Source organism: Bos indicus, chromosome 4 (assembly GCF_029378745.1).
Source record: "Bos indicus isolate NIAB-ARS_2022 breed Sahiwal x Tharparkar chromosome 4, NIAB-ARS_B.indTharparkar_mat_pri_1.0, whole genome shotgun sequence".
Taxonomy (NCBI): domain Eukaryota; kingdom Metazoa; phylum Chordata; class Mammalia; order Artiodactyla; family Bovidae; genus Bos; species Bos indicus.
Genome location: NC_091763.1, coordinates 35,881,517 through 35,899,752, shown reverse-complemented (window position 1 = coordinate 35,899,752; position 18,236 = coordinate 35,881,517). Strand labels below are relative to the sequence as shown.

Below are 18,236 nucleotides of genomic sequence, written 5' to 3'. Positions count from 1 at the left end.
AGGTTAGAAATGTCCTAGCATGTTAGCCATTTGGTACTTACTGAGCATATTCTTAGCTGGTTGGTGGTCTGAACCTATATCTGTATCTTTAGTCACTGTTTCTAGAACTTTGCTCTTAGCCAAGTGAAATCTGTCAACTAGATAATGGAAGAAATCCTGTATTAAGCAGATTAAGCTGTAACTTAAAGTGGATATGGAGCTCAAATGATACAAAGCTCTTGCCCAATTACAGGCTGCATGTTTCAGTCAAAGGCCATTCATAGTGGGCTTATAGCTTAAAACTCCTATGGTGCTATCTGGCGGGTCTATCATTAAAATCAAAGCAAATGCAAGATTTCTGCCTGCATTACATCTTTGAAACAGCTCTCTAACTTAAGAAAATCAGCTCTTTTGACTGTGTAGCTACAATCACAGAGTAGCCAATATTTCAAAAGATATGTTGTACCATTCAAGCCAGATTTTACATCAAATATTCAAATTATAAGAAATTTTAATGTGAGAAAGTATAGGCAAATGAAGCTATGACCATTTATCAAAAAACAAGTATAAATTTTCCTCCTTGCTCACCTTCTGACAAAAAGGTTTAACTATATTAAAATCTAAGAAAATATAAAAAGAAAGGAAATCTGGTTTCTATTGCCTATTATAAAATGATCTTTGAAAATGTATTTTTTTCATATGGCAGCTTTTCCTCATGGCATGCAGCCAGTGTTTGGATAAGATCTTTATCCTCTAGGTTGCTGTGTGTGATCTCTCTGGTCTGCGTCTCCACTCTGCTTTCACAAATGAAAGTGATTTGGTAGAGATACTCCCTGAGGTTTAAGACAGTACAGTTTGAACCAAATATTGTTATTTTAGAATGTTAAAAACCAGGGGAATTTCCCCCTTTGATATCATATACCTGCATCACACAGAGATCTAAAAATAACTTGAGATGCCAAGCATCTTATGCAGGTAAATAGAAACTAGGGAAGAATTCCATAAAGGAGAAAGATAATGTGTGGGGAAATGCTCCATCTAAATAACCATCTTCAATTATTTTCCTTCCACAAGATTTTCCATTTGTAACCATACATCCCAGGTATTCACAATCTAGCCAAGTTTTCTCTGTACGTATGTACTTTAAGTTCTACCTGTTGACTCAGTCCATCCGAATATACTGTAGAGGGCAATTTATTTCTGCCCCCAGCTTTCTAACATTTGCCTGACCTCCATCACTTTAGCTCCTGTGATTGTAAGAAATAAATCAAGGAACTTATCTGTGCCTCCACCTACTGTTTAGAAAAACTCTAAGTTTAAAATTTGAAGGGTAAAAAATACACAGAGAGCTAGTCTCAAAACTCTCAAATGTCTGTATCTTGCTGGAAACAATACCAGCACAAGCACAGAGGAGAAAAGGACCTGGTAGGCAGCTCTGAGATGAAAGGGTAAACCCAGCATCAGTGAACCCTGGTTCCACGCCTATCTATCTTCTCTGGCAGGCTGCCACCTGGACTAGGTGTGATCATGTTATGCTTGGCACATCTGCATGTTTGTAGAGGGCCTTCAATCGTGCAGTGGGAAGCAATGGATAAGAGGAGAAAAATGGGTTTTATCCAATGAGAGAACTTGGCCCCCTGGTAGGCCCCAGACAGCTGTTACAGGTTTTCTCCCCCTGCTGCTTAGAGCTTTCCTCTGCAGATTGCAATTTCCTTTTAAACAAACCAGAGGGATGATCCCGTGCAAGGGAAGACATGGCATGGGGAACAACTGAACCCGGCTTTCATTTTTTGCAAAATGGGAAAAATAAGCTAAATGTGTAAAGCAGTCTGATTTTTATTTATGAAGTAAAACATGCAAATTTAATAGGTGCCATCCTAGCCCCTTTATTCCTCTGAGAGTTAGTTTATAACATATTTGAGCAAGAAAGATGCTATATTCAATTTAAGAGTTAGAAGAGCCAGAGGTAGAGACAGGTAAATCTCTTGTTTTTGAAGGTTGTCTTTTAGAGAGATTTCTATACCAGAAAAATGAAAACTTGATTGAACACAGTCAATAGTTTGGGATTTGGAGAATCTTATTTTAAAAGCTAATGCTGTCCCTTTGGAAAAGAAGGCTGAAAGCCAGTTGAAAAGATTGACTTGTTAGAATCTGACCCTGTCAGAGAAACATGTCCTATATACAGTTAAAGGAAAAAGAGAGAGATGTTTTGTCATATGCTCGCCTCAGTGTATCAGATTAAGGAACCAGGAGTCAGGAGGCCCAGGTTCTAGTCCTCCTTCTGCTTTTCCCTTCCAGAATCAAAAACCTAGAAGGATTAGAATTAAAGATATTCTTGGTAATTTAGAAGTGGTAATAAAGTAACAGTTTGTTATCCAGTAAGTGGAAAACCATACTGTGAACAAATATTGGGGAAAAAAATGAAACTGTGAATTTAACATGATAGAGAGGCATCTATGAGGTAGTGACACACAAAATTAATTTCCCCAAAGATTTCCAAATACTTAGGAAAACTTAAAACAAAGGAAATGGAAACCAAGTTTTAGACATTTATCAGATGCATAAATGAAAAGATAGGGCAACACTGTGAGGGGATTCTTCCATTACTTTCTTCATCTCATTTGGTAAGATTCAAAGTCTATGGTTTTCCTGGTAGTTCAAGTAGTAAAAAATCGGCCTGCAATGGAGGAGAGTCAGGAAACACAGAAGATTCAAGTTCAGTCCCTGGATGGGGAAGATCCCCAGGAGAAGGAAATGGCAACCCACTGCTGTATTCTTGCCTGGGAAATCCAATGGATAGAGGAGCCTGGCAGGCTACAGTCCAAAGGGTCACAAAGAGTCAGACATGGACATGATTGAGCAGCTAAGCACACATGCACTCAAAGTCTAATACAGAAAGGAAGTTTAGGATACTTTTTTGAAGTATTTTTCTTTTTGTATCCTTATCTTTGAATCAATCTTAAAACCTTTTTTTCTCTGCAGATAATCAGAAAATCCTTACTTAATGGGGCCAGTCTAAGTTACACTCAGATCTAATTTAGGAGATTCATGAAGACATCTAATTTAGGAAATTCGTGAAGAAATACAATTCTAAGAATCATCAGCTCTATAAAAACAATGTTTTGCAGAAATATGTCATTGCTCAGGCCAAATATTTTAGGTAGATCAGGAAGAGAAAATAGGGTGAGTTTTGGAACTCATGAATTCCATGTTTTATTTCAAACCCCTGCTGTTGAGGACATGGACCAATGTAAAAGTTGGAATTTCTCAGCAAGCATTTTAATAATAAGTGAAGCACCAATGCATATATCCTGTCTGCTCTAAAAACTGAATTATTGTCATTATGTATTATTATCCTACGATATGATAACAATATCTCCTTGAAACAAGGAATTCAGATATTTTCAGAGTCAACATTTGCATCACCTCTTTCTAATATTTATACACAAAGAAAGAACAATGGGTTTTGCTGATGTGTAAGCTATTCATGGAAATTTTAATGTATTTCTCATTCAAATTCCAATATACCTATAATAAAAATAAGTTATAAAATTAAAAGGCAATATGGATAATTACATCTTATTGCTCCTTACCAAAAAATGAAGTCTTAGTTGGGAAATTCACATGTAAGTTTGATCTTTAAAATTAAAGCTGAAACATTTAACAATAAAAATGGTAACTATTTGGGAGAAAATGTAATTTTAAAATGAATTGTTATTTTTACAAAATTAGAGGTTTAGAAATTGTTTAAAAACTATGGGAGAATGGTTCAAAAGTAGTGAAACATACAGTCTTTACATGTTTTAAGTTCAAAAACTTTGTACATTTTGGTTATTGTGAATAATGCTGCAAATGAACATGGGAGTGCTAATCTCTCTTTAAGATTCCAATTTTAATTCTTTTGGATAAATATCCAAAGTGGGGTTGCTGGATCGTGTGTTAGTTTTAGTTTTTAATTTTTTGACAACCCTTCAGATCTTATGTGAAAACAACCTAATATTCATTAACTGATGAACGGATTTTATAAAGTGGTACATATATAGGGTAGAATATTATTCAGTGTTAAAGAGAAGGAAACCCTACCACTTGTAAATAAACCTGGAGAACATTACACTAAGTGAAATAAGTCAGTCATAAAGGACAAAAACTGCTTAATTCCATATATATATATATATATACACACACACACATACATATACATATACATATACATATATATCCTGGGATTTCTTTGGAAGGACTGATGCTGAAGCTGAAACTCCAATACTTTGGCCACCTCATGTGAAGAGTTGACTCACTGGAAAAGATCCTGATGCTGGGAGGGATTGGGGGCAGGAGGAGAAGGGGATGACAGAGGATGAGATGGCTGGATGGCATCACTGACTCGATGGATGTGAGTCTGAGTGAACTCCGGGAGTTGGTGATGGACAGGGAGGCCTGGCGTGCTGCGATTCATGGGGTCACAAAGAGTTGGACACGACTGAGTGAACTGAACTGAACTGATATATATATATAACATGTTCATGCGTGCTAACTCGCTTCAGTTGTGTCCGACTCTTTGCAACCCTATGGACTGTAGCCCACCAGGCTCCTCTGTCCATGGGATTCTCCGGGCAAGAATACTGGAGTGGTTGTCATGCTCTCCTGTAGGGGATCTTCCTGACCCAGGGATTGAACCCACATCTCCTGCAGCTCCTGCATTGCAGGCAGATTCTTTACCACTGAGCCACTGGGGAAGCCCCATATATATAAAACATAGTCAAAAGCATAGAAGCACAGAATAGAACAATGGTTTCCAGGGGTTTGGGGAAGTGAAGAATGGTAAGTCACAATTAGTGGGTATACAATTTCAGTTACACAGGGTAAAATCTAGAGAGGTGCTCTATGATATTACAGCCTGTAGATAACAATACAGTATTGTACACTTAGAAATCTGGTAAGAAGTTTCTGACTAAAGTAAATTGTTTTCAAAAATCCTTTCTTCTCACCTTTTTGATAAGAGACTGTTTTTAAAACTGAAGCTCACATCGAAATAAACACATATTAATAGTTAACATTTATGCATAGATCACTGGGGCTCCCCAGGTGGCACTAGTGCAGGAGACATTAGAGACGCAAGTTCCACCCCAGGGTCGGAAAGATCCCCTGGGGCAGGAAATCGCACTCCACTTCAGTATTCTTGCCTGGAAAATTCCACGGACAGAGAAGTTAGGCAGGTTACAGTCCATGGGACCGCAAAGAGTCGGACTCAGCTGAGCAACCGAGCACACACACACGCAAAAAAACCACATAAAAACTCATCAACACAGAATAAAACTACAGAGTAAAATTTTAATAGTAAATGTAAGAAAGAAAATCTCCTACTATTACAAATCTTTCCCAGATTCTGCTATTTTTTGGCCTGATCTCACTCTGATTTCTATATCTGACTTATTATCACTCACTGTTTGGTGGATTCTTTCATACTGTATTTCACTTTGAACTTATTACCAAGACCAGCAGTTCAATAATGGTTGAAAAGGCCCATTTGAACAAAATATAATTTGTTCAGAGATTATGTTTGGACACCAGAGGGCAGAAGAATCACTTGAAGTGAAGGAATTCCATTAGTGAATCTTGTGCATTCTTGAGTTGCCAGGCTCATTAACATTGTAGAGCAGTGATATCACCATAAGGCTAGGAGTTTAGGTTTGACTTTTTATCACAGGAAGTACAAAAGTCTGTTAAACTAAGAAAAATAAGTAGCTATGGCACACAGAAAGTTCCCATGTGTATTTACTGGAGTGATAATGTCAACACAAGGCACTGTTGAGAGAACAACTTAGAATTCTTAATAGCAACATGGTTGAGAAAATAGAAGTTGCAAAGGTAGTTTTAAAAATAATCTATTTAAAATTTTTAACTTAAGTGAAAAGTGGCTTTTAGTAAGCCACTTTCCTGACATTTCCTAGAAAGCAAATTATTCAGGCATGCTTTTGATTAAAGTAAGTCATATTCCCTGAATTACAATAAAAGAAATGACAAGTGCAATGAGGCTTCAACACTTCATTATTTTTGTAGAGAACAGATTGATCCCTGGAGAAACAATGTAAGGTTCTGTTTGGTTGTTTGATTTGATCACTTTGAAGGCAGAATGGCATGGAGGTTAATGATATTTGATTTAGAGTTATGTGAATCTAAATTTAATCCTAGTCTCACTTCACAAACTATGAGACCATGAGCATATGTCATAAGATTTTCTCAGCTAGAGGAAATTTAGTTTAACTATCCTTCTCAAAGTAAAAAAAAAAAAAAAAAAACCTCAAACGTCATGGACTGTAGCCCATCAGGCTCCTCTGTCTATGGGATTTCTCAAACAAGAATATTGGACTGAATTGCCATTCCCTCCTCCAGGGGTTCTTCCCCACCCAGGGATCGAACCCAGATCTCCTGCATTGCAGGTGGATTCTTTACCATCTGATCCACAAAGGAAGCCCTATACATATAGGGCTTTATATATGTGTGTGTGTGTAGTCACTCAGTCGTGTCCGATTCTTTGTGTCTCCATGTCTCGTCTCCTACACTGGCACGCGGATTCTTTACCACTGGGCCACCTGGGAAGCCCTATATCTATGTATACATATATATAGCATGTATATCCAGTAAAAGATCTCCCATGCAAGAGGAAAATAGATATAATTTAACATAACAAGTTTTTAATATAGTGTCAGAGTACAAGGACTAAGAGCTTGGATTCTGCCGATAGGTTTATCTGAGTTTAAAACTCAGCTGCACCACTCACAAACTTCGTGACCTTGGGTGAGTTACTGCACCTACCTGTGTCTGATATAGCTTGTCTGTAAAATGACATTAATAACAACAGAACTTGCTTCACAGAGTCATCATAAAGATGATATTAAGACTTGTAAAGCCTTTAGAAGAGTACCTGCACACCCTAAGAGCACCTACACCCTATGTTACTGTCTAAAAAAAAAAAAAAAAAACGGAACAAGCAAGTACAGCTATGATGTTCAAAGAAAATTAAAAAGTGAACACTGAAAACCATAATGTTACATGCAGAACTTCATTTCCAAAGTTGTGATTACTCCTTATCAGTCCAGAAAACATCCATGAAATAAATTTATGTTGAGGAATTTTGAAAGGGAAAATAGACATGGTAGTAAACTATGTTTCCCCAATTTAATTAGGTTATATAACAGGAAGATGAAAAGAGAACTCAGAACGCCTGGCTACCAGATGTTTCCTCTTTAAGAACAAACATGTGAAAAGATAAAAGTCATTAGAATTAGATGGGTTAAATCAGTAACTTTTCTGAGATTTTGATGATTATTTTAGTGCTCTTCATAGAAATATTTATTACGAATTAATCTTTTTTAAAAGGCATTTTCCCTTTCTATTAGGTCAATTAACCATTCCTAAAATAGTAACATAACTGTTTTAATCACATCAACAAAACAAAAGCCTTCCATTTATCATGTACATACAGATTTTAAACTACAAAGGTTTTTTTTTTTAAACAGATGCATAAACTCTAAATCACATTTCGTACTTTTTTCACCTCTGTTCCGAACATGATTTATGCTGTTTGAATAGAATTTTGGACTCAGTGTTTCCTAGGTATTTTCCACATCTAAAATAAATTCCAAGGTGCAACATAATAAAAATGAATGCAGAATAAGAGAAGATATAAGTTAAATGAACAATTATAAGTGATGTATAGTCTTTTTAAAATAGAAATAGGGACTAGAAGACTCTAGCTACATGCAGAGTTGTATGTGAGGAATAAATACTTATTTGGCATTTCCTTCTAACTTGGAATATTTGTTATTCTAGATATTAAATCATTTTGACAATTCTATTGACACTTTGAGGATAAATACTATATTCCCAGGGTAGTTTGCTCCTTACCATACAGCCCATTATTTGCTGTAGTACTTATAATTCTTACTCAAAAGAAAAATGTTAAGTTCCAGTAAAGGTCAGACATTTTAACACATCACTGTAAATAATTATTTTAAAACCACAGTGCATTTTGCTGTGGTGAATAACATAGTTTATTAGAATTAGGAAGAGAACATGGACCTAAAATAATATTTTGATTATTAAGTTGAATACATACTGTGCCAGGTCGGGGATAAGGAATCCTTCCATCATACTGCACCCAGCAATGGTCTGCACTTTCCTTATGAGCGTAGGGACCATTAAAAACTGCTCTGATGTCAGCCATGCTATACATACACACGGCAGAGCCTTTGAAGATGGAGCTGAAAGAAAGCAACAGGATCCAGTCATTCGCTGGTCCATTCTATCCGACAGGTGCTGCAGACAAAATGGGCCTATGTCTTAAAGGAGCTTAGAGCCAAATAATCCTGAAAAAGGTTTGATAACAGTTACATTACAGGTAATTATAGTAAACAATAGTTTAACTATAGTAATTATAGTAAACTATACACGCAGATGGGTACCCAGTACAAGGGTCTCTAGTAAGTTTTCAGGGAGCGGACAGTGTCTATATTGATATCTGATGGACAAATAGGAATCACCTAGAAAAACTGGGGGATAGACAGGATTATGCAAGAAACAGTATCATTTATTCACATACTCTTGAATTTTATTTGAAGTTATTATAACATAATGCTTTCTAAGGAACTTACAAAATTAAGAGTTACATTACCTACTTTTATAAAAAGGAATATTTAGGTATGGAAATACCTTGTTTATCTGCTTTCTTAAAATGAATGTCCATAAATACTGGCTATTAATAATTTTGTCAGATAATTTTTATTAATTAAAAAACACTGAAATAATATCTTTAATCCCTTTTTGGATTTCTGAGTTTATGTAATTTATCTGATGCTTAAAGTTCATCATGATTACACCGGAAGGGGACACGATTACACAGGAAGGGGACATCCAATTCAGGAGCAGAAAAGCTCCATGGGAATTCAACACATTGTCTCAAACTGATGATGAAAATTGTTAGCACTGGCAGACATTTCATTTTTGTTTTATTTCTAGAAATTAAAAGACATTTCTCTGAATCTAAAACTTACAGTGATTTGTGTTCTTAAAAATAAGATCACCATTTACACTCTAAGAGGCTCAGCTTGGCACTACACAAATGAGCTTAGGATTCTCTGACATGAGTAACTCAATCATTAATAATTCTTGGAAGGACATTAATGGGAAGCCTTGGGATCTGATGGTGAACAGGCAGCTGGGAGAAAACTAGCTGCTACGAAGGGAAATGATGACCCCCATAAAGATCACATGATCTGTCTTTGATACTTTAAAGGAATTATGCTTAATGGTATTGGTGTTATTGCAGATTAATTACATCTTGTCATTGGAACAAGGATATGACTTGCATCCCGACATTACCTCACTTGCCAGGGCAGCATTAAAAATAAAATAATCAAGTACACCAAGAACAAAGAGCTGACTTGTAACTTCACACTCTGGGTGGGCAAAAACTTGATAGTAGAAAAAGAGAACTATCTTGGGGCTGTATTTTCCTGGCACATGTCTATGCCTTGTGTGTGAAATGCACAGTGACTTCAAAGAAAGTTCTGTGAATGAAAAGATGTCAAGAGAACCAGGGCTCAAATACTTGAATAACTACAGGCACGTGCTCTTCCTGCACCTTTTTAGTTAAGATATAAATTATTATAATAGCAGAAAAATGGGGTTCAAAATAGCAGCTTCTGAGCATATCCTCTCTATTGTTGTATTTAAATATTTCCACCCTATATTTTATAATTAACTAAATAGTATTTTGTTTTCTGATATATTTTGAACCAAAAGTCCATTTGAGTTTCTACTTAAGGTATTGTGAACTAAATGACAGTAAATTCTCAGAAAACGTATGTTGCCCACAAAATATTATATAATATTTTTATATTTTATAATATTTTATATTATAATATAATATAATTTATATAATATAAAATAATAAATGAATATTATTTATTCAAAAGGAGGCAGGAAGACCACTTGTCCAATGCTAATGCCAACACTGATTAATCCTCCAATACTACAATCAATATACATTCATAATGATTGATAGCAGCACAATGGGAAAAGTGAAAAGTATTTCAAAGAATGTAATATAGGCAGTAATAACTAACAAGAATAAAAGTGCATTTGGAATGGAGTCAAATGTAAGTTACTAAGTTACTGAGTTAAATAAAATTATCATTAAATAAGATCAAGTGAGGTCCAAATATTCTTTGAGAATGCTTCATGGCTGCTAGGAGAACTTTTAAGGAAGTCACAGAGCCTCAATGACAATACAGGACAGCATTAAGCAGAAGGAAGATAATACAAGTGCAGAAGTTAGGAAAACAACTTCAGTTCTTGTCCTAGCAATTACTTACTCTTCTTCAGTCAAACACATGTAATACCAACCTCCTTTGTTTAACTTAGTCGAGCAGTGATGATGTGGTGATAGTAATAGCCACTCTCCCATCTTTGTAAAGGGTAAGTGCAAGTAAGTCCATGTGAAGACATTCTAAAAGTCAAGAGTGTCATCTCCTGATTAGAGCCTGGATAGTATTTTGTATTTTGTTAGTGTTACCTCTATGTCATGCAGCTAGACCAATATATTGTGATTAATATATGCATGTGCCCTCGTATCCAGTAATTTTAGTCTAGAAATTTAGCTCACAGAGATTTACTCGCTCCTACAGGGAATAGCATATGTACAAAGTTAGTCCCCGAAGTATTATGTATATTAGCAAAGGACTGGAAACAATGGAAATGTCTATACAGGGGACTGATTAAATAAATTGTGGTGGTCAGTATAGGGGATGCTCTGCTGGTGTAAAGAGAACAGAGACATTTTATGTATTGATATCTAGGAAACACTATATAAAAAAGTAAAATGAAAAAAAAATGTGTATTTTTTTTATACAAAAGAAAGGGGCAAAGAGAACACAGAACTATTTTCTTACATACATATATCAATTCTCTGGAAAGATTACAGCATTTTTTTAACTTACCTGGTTGTGGTAAAGACTCCATACACTACAGGATTTCTTTCATCTCTCGTGGGGAGTAAGTAAATGTCTTCTATTAATGGGAAAAAATAACGATTCACTGTAATTTGTATTTCTCAATATCACGTTTGCTTTTTCCTTAATAATGCAATATTTCTGAGACTCTAAATAGTATGTAAAATTAAGATAACAGTGACAGTCATTACCTTATGACAAAAGAAATTAAGGGGAAAGGTCCAGTTCTCACTAGCTATCTGGCACTGTGTTGAACATTTAACCTCCGAGGTGTTTACTTCAATCACCTGTAAATGGGATGGTTCACTTGATAAGCTCCATGTCTGTTTCCTATTAGCTGTATGTGACTTCATGGAGAATTGAAAGTAAAAATGGGTTATTTTTACCCTCCAGTGTTAAAACAAGGTGTTTTCTTATAACTGCACCAGCTTGTTAGTAATTCAATTATCTATTTGGTAACTATGAAAACAGCTGGAGCAGTACATTTCTTGTGCAGTATTGTGTAATTACTTGTTCAACACTGATATTAAAGCAGTGTAAATAATATCCCTTAAAGTATTATTTAAGAGGTGTGCATGCTTATATACAGCATGAGAAATCATCCATGAATATTGAACATAGACTTCAATATTTTAAATGCAATACTGACAAAAATTATTCAATGATATCAATTTTTACATTGCATGACAAAACCACAAAAAAAAATTCAAAAGGTAAAAGCTAATGATACTAACTTTATATACAACTGACAAATTCCTTCTAGCATCACACTCAGAGTAGAGAGGCGAAATGAAAGAGAAGAATCTAATGCTTCTTGGCATATCCTTTTTACTAGAAAGTCAGAAGGGACAGAGTTCTCCAAATCTGCAGGGCATTTCCAGCAGAGGGCATCTATAGAACGAGGAGCCCACATTCTTGCTACCTACAGCTGGCGGCTCCTTCCAGATAAAAGACTGCATGAAGAATGGATCGACTGTGGCATCCCGGAGCTCGTAAGTGTCCATTTCTGACCACAGTTTAGTTTCCATCATAACTTTGAGGACGCTTACAAAGAAGGGAATTGCTTCATTACGATGTGCACCCACGTTCTTTTGTGTGTGGGAATTTAGTAAGTACCACTCTGGCAAGCTGTCCTGGGCTTTATTATCAGGTATTTGGGGCTAAAATAAAATATATGCTAAATTACTTAATTAGGAGGTAAGACTCCTTTTTTTTTTTTTTAAGAGAAAAGAAACGTGACTTACGAAGCTCATCAAAATGAGTATCTGCCCCATCACTTCCAGGAATTGAGCAAATCAATCTGGCCTTGAGAAAAGTGGTCCATTTGTTTATCAGGCTGCGTTGTCCTCCTACATCATTCTGAAAAAAGAAAAAAAAATAAGATACAGATTTACTAACATGATTTTATCACCAACTAAAACTGGTGGTTACTATAGGCAGTGTCTTATTGATGTCATTGCTTACTCTCTTTGTAAGCAATTCAAGAGCTTTCCTCCTTGAATTTTCTAAGGAGGGAAAAGGCAGTTTTGTCCTTCAACATTAAATGCTTTTTTCACAGTTTAATGTACAGTGTAAACACCATAGCTCTGCTGAATGAGCAGATGCGTGCAAGCCAACAGTAAATAATACAGGCTTGGAATCAACTCCCATCTCTACCAATTTTCTCTCTATGACTTACAAAAGGCAATTTAATTCTCCAAGTCTCTGTTTTCTCATTGACAAAATATGATAAATGCCTTGAGATATCATTATTTTGATGATTAAATGGAAAAAATTTTGTCAAGTGCTTAGCAAAGGCCAGACAACTTGTATTCAATAAATGTTAGCACTGATTTGTACATTAGTCATATGATTTAGATGAATTATTTGCATCCTTTAGAAATATGCTTTGGTATATTTTGGAATAGCTTTTTCCAAATTTAGTACTCTACTAATTAAATGCAAGACAACATAACATACACATAATAGCATACATATAAAAGCAATCTTGTTTTAAATACTAATTGATGTTTTTCCACACTATTTTATTCTGAAATATTTCATTAACCATGTTCTTTAGTGGTAGGTGAGTGAAATGGGGAAGGGGGTCAAAAGGTACCAACTTCCAGTTATAAAATAAGACGTGCAGATATACCATACAGCATGGTGAGTATAAATTATACTGTATTTCATATTTGAAAGTTGCTAAGAGTGAAAAACATTGCAACTATATATGATAATGGACATTAAGTAGACTTACTGTGGTGATCCTTTTACAGTATATACAAATATGAAATCATTATGTTATATACCTGTGACTAATGTTGTATGCCAATTATACCTCAGTAAAAAATTGAAAAAATATATTCTTTAGACATTTAGCAAGATGTAGGCATTTAAATCAATTAGGGAGAATAAACAGGGTTATGCTGTTCAATAATTCACCATAAAAAGATATTTTTATTATTTTTAATTTAATATGTCCCTGTGAACACTAAAATTAAGATGATTTTTTTATTTGGCTCAACTAAATCTGCTATGCTTATAATAAATAAATAAGACTTTCATGGTATAAATGCATTCAGTACTTAATTTTGACTTTCAAAAATTATGAAGCCATGATTTCCATTACTATATTTCCATGTAAAGATAAATTATATAAAAAAATTTGTCCTTCATGCTATGTTACTATGAAGTTAATAAATAGTTCACTATCAAATTTCAGGTCTGGATATCTAGAACTAATTTCTCTGTGGTTCTTTAATCTCTGAAAATTAATTTAGAGAAAAGCATCTAAATGACAACTCCAACCAGGAGAATTCAAAGTCATACACAATAAATAGTTGCTTTTTTTGAAGAAAGAAAAGGAGAAGAGGAGAGGAAAGGGAGGGCAGGAGAAAGAGAGCACTTTGAGTTTAACACGGGTAATATGGAAATCTAGATTCTCAGATGATGTCCTAATAGACCAGAGCAAATCTCAGAAGGCTAAAGGATCTGTGGCAGAGCTAACAGGGCAAGCAAGGTCCCTGAGACTGGAGACGAGAGCTGTCTTTATAACCAACACCAAGGGTGTACTGTGACACCCAGAGTGAGTGAATGGTGTTTCACATCCATCTCTGCTAAACAGCAGAAGTAGTTCAAGTATAGCTCCATATAGATGAGTAATTATCATTTGCTTGAATTCTTTAGGTTTATAACAAACTACTTAAAAATAATTTAAAATTTTAAATACATTTAAAATCAATAAGCAGTATGAACTCAAGTTTGCACTTAATGAACAAAATGTCACACCTCACAGCTTACATTGTCTTAATCTTAAAAGTTTTAAATAACTCCAAGTGAGTGTGAACCTACCCTTTTCTTTTAAATTTTATTTTATTTTTAAACTTTACAATATTGTATTAGTTTTACCAAATATCGAAATGAATCTGCCACAATTTTCTTTTTATTTTTGGCCTCATGGTGAAACTTGTGGCATCTTAGATCCCTGACCAGGGATCAAACCTGGGCCCATAGCAGTGCAAGTGTGGAGTCTTAACCACTGGACCACCAGGGCATTCCCTCAATGTGAGCTTATCCTTGAAATGTGTGTAGCTGAGTTCATGTGTGTTGGGGGCTGATTATACATATACATGTAAATGTACATAATAGAAACACAGTGGTAACCACAGCAATTGTTTAGAACTTGGACAAACAAAAGATTTTTTCTGGCAATAATATTCTGCCACTGATGCTGTATAGAACTATTAACACATGGCAATAATAAAAAGCAAAATAACTTCTAGAGTTTTAAATTCTCATCAGAAAATGTATTCTTATTCTTTTTATCCAGCATCTACTCCAAATATACCACTAACATCCTGACTGTCAGATATTTATTAAAATATGTTGAATAATTAGTGAATAAAAATACAAGATAAAATTGACAGAAGTCTTTAGAAAAAGTACAGATAAAAATAGAGATAAATGCCAAAAAATCTGAGCCTTCTCTGAAATTTGTTAGGAAAACGAGGACAGAACTCACTAAGATTTAATATTGTCTAAGATTACAGGTGGATTCACACATTCAGAGATTGGTTCAAGAAATATTCTAGATGTTGGAAACCAGGGGCAAAGAACAACTGGGAAAACAGAGATGGGTAAGGTGAACAAGGACAAATCTGGTTTAGATAAAGACTGGGATAAACTGAAATAGAGGAAAATATTACAAAGTAAACTGGGGTAAGATCAAGGAAGGCTTTGATACCAGACCAAAGCATCTGTATATAATTTAGTACATAATGAAGAATTACTAAAAAATTTAGTAATTAGCAAAGAAAGAAAGAAAATGAATACATAATATATTTTATATAATAACCCTCTAGAAGCAAACATGATTGTTAATTGCTCTTAAATTTATATTTCGTATATTGTGCCTCTATTTCTTGAACTATTGTTGTTTAGTTGCTAAGGTGTATCTAACTCTTTGCAACCTTGTGGACTGTAGCCCACTAGGCTCCTTTGTCCATGAGATTTCCCAGGCAAGAATACTGGAGTGGGTTACCATTTCCTTCTCCAGGGGATCTTCCTGACACAGGGATCGAACCTACATCTATTGTTTGAGTATCACTGCTCAATAATAAAAATATTTCAGCTAGCTATTAAATGATTTCCAATGTCTGCAGATACAAAGGCAGATTTTCCCATAGTTTTTATTTATACTGCTAATATCCTCAGATCACTTAATATATACCCAGATATTAATATTAATGCTTCCTCCTAAGGTAATAATGAATTCTGTATAATGCACAGTATAATGCCTGTGAAAAAAAATGTTATCTGTAATTATTCAGAAAGAAAGATTTTAAATAAATTTAAAAATGTGTTATCTCATCTTTCTAATGACCTTTAGTCTTTTTAAACTCTCACACCTAGCCTTTATATGTTTTGTTTTAGCAAAGCCTAGGTTGTACTAAGCAGAACTCTAAAGTCTATTTTAATGCATTCTTCTTACATATTTATAATATTTATAAAATTGTCATCACTTATATTTGTACATTTTGGGAGCCAGTAATAAATACTAAAAATAGTATTGACTCAATGTGCATGAAGAAACAGATCGACTATCATAATTACAATACCAGGGATCATGTTTGGTTCACTGCTTTACCCCTAGAAGTTATCCAAATGATTTTGCTAAGTGAATAAGCAGATAGTATCAAGTATTCGCTCCATGACATTCCTTTAACACTGTACACATTACTATGTCATTGTAACAATGAGCAATCACATTCTCTTTTCAACATAATATTAGATAAAAGTGATAAGAAATGGCTCATTTTCAAACACCATCCCTCTTTATATTTGCAGTTATCACCCATATTTTAAGACAAACCATCAAAAACTCTACCTATTCTCTTAGCTCCAAATTTGTTGAAAAGAAAAGAGATTTATACTGTACCTGAATTTTTTTTTTTCAATCTGACAAATAGAAACTGCAGTCCTTTGAGCAAAAGAATCTTTAAAGGTTCTTGCCTACCCATTGAGCCGCCATGCGTGGCCTCTCAAGGAATAAAAAGATAAAAACAAACACAAAAATCCAGGTCAAAGATGAAAGCCACCTGCTGTCAACGGGAAAACAAGTATAGTTTCTGGGATAATAGCTCTCAGGAATGGATTATAAGCATTTAATGTCTGGATAGTAACTCTTACAGACATCCAGAAGCATGACCTGGGATGGCAAAGTTCAGTTCACAAGGAGTTGTATTTCTCCTGCAGAGAAGTGTCAGTTGACTGATTTTGTGGGCCAGCTCTCAGTCTCTGGATTTGTTTGCAAATCCACAAAATCCCCCCTGAGAACTTTAAGCCCAGAAGAGGGCTGAAAGGGAAGTAACCACTTTTGTACTAAACTGTCACCTCCTTGCTTATTTTTGTGAGGTTCTAAAGAACACAACTATCTCACTAACACTGTAGATTTATTATTGAGATGTCAAAATCAGCAGCTTTTAGTCATTGGTCAGTTCTGTGTTTCCACTCCACAGCTTCTTTGTGGTTAGACTTGCCAAGAGCCTTGCCATCCTCTCCACAAAGATGCAGATGAAAGTACCAATGAAATTAAATGTAAACAAACCCAACCACATGTGTACAATGTGGGTAGTGAGTGTAGAAGGTGCCTGTTTTTTCATTCTCTATAGTTTTTTACATGTTTGCCATATTTCTTAACTTTAAAGTGATTAATAAAAACCAAAAATTTTTTAAATGAAAAACAATTCACAATTTTTGTGCAGTTTAAAATAGAGTATCTCTGAATCATTTGATTGGGTAATAGCTGCATATTATAAAATACTATGATCTTCTAATCCTGGAATCTCCTAATGGGGAGATCAGCCAGGAGGCAGGTTAATGGTGATTCCATTTTCCTTCTTCTGTCACAGCAAACTCAAGTCCTTATAAATCTTACATGGACACATAGAGTAGCTACAAGCTGTCACACATGAACTTTTATTGAGTGTATCTTTTGACCTTTAGGTCACTATGCTGGGTTCATCTGTTAAACATGATTTTATCTCTGTATAACATCCTTTCCAAGGATCTCTCAACACTTTATAAATATTGTCATGTTCACCTTTATACTGAGAAACAGAAGCTCTTAGTGTATTAACTGCTGTTCAGCTCCTATGCTCTTAAATCCTCAAGATTCTGTAAATCAGTGAAATCTCCAAGACATTTGTGAACATTGAACACAGTGTATTCAATTAAAATACAGATGTGCATTCAGAAATCTGTAACCATATTAATTAGTTAAATTTGAAGGACACCAGACTTTTCAAATAAATAAACATCTTAAACACTTAAGAAAAACAGTTTGATGGTTAAGTCAGAGGTTATAAATTCTCCTTTGATTAAAAGTTATTTTGCCTAATGGAACTCTCCTGCATCTTTGTGCAGACAAGAGAATGCAATTCCCTGAAGCACTTTAAAAACCATAATCTAGGCACGTTTGTGCACCCCTATCCACCATTCTAGCTGTCAATAACATTTATACTCAGAGATTTTATCTTGAACTAACACCACCCACTTTCTTCTGAAGTATGATCTAAATATTAAAATACAAAACATTTTTTTTCTATAACTGACACTATCACATTGAGATAAACATACAGGCTTTCTATTGATCCTTTTTACAAATTCAAAAATATCAAGGCAAGTTAATACTTCTGTGTCTTTAATGCCTGTTGAATAATATTTTAAAACATCACTCATATTCTGTATCTGATTTGTCATTTA

General features: G+C 34.8%; 1 protein-coding gene across 2 annotated transcripts in view; it reads right to left on the bottom strand.

Annotated features, from left to right (window-relative positions):
• The window catches only part of SEMA3D (semaphorin 3D), a 230,242-nt gene that overhangs the window by 35,654 nt on the left and 176,352 nt on the right, over positions 1–18,236 (bottom strand). For both annotated transcript variants that reach the window (XM_019958589.2, XM_070787656.1), the window contains 3 exons: positions 12,236–12,350; positions 10,980–11,049; positions 8,099–8,243 (listed from right to left, as the gene is read on the bottom strand). In XM_019958589.2, coding sequence (XP_019814148.1) covers positions 8,099–8,243; positions 10,980–11,049; positions 12,236–12,350 — 330 coding nt within the window. The remainder of the gene's footprint in view (positions 1–8,098; positions 8,244–10,979; positions 11,050–12,235; positions 12,351–18,236) is intronic.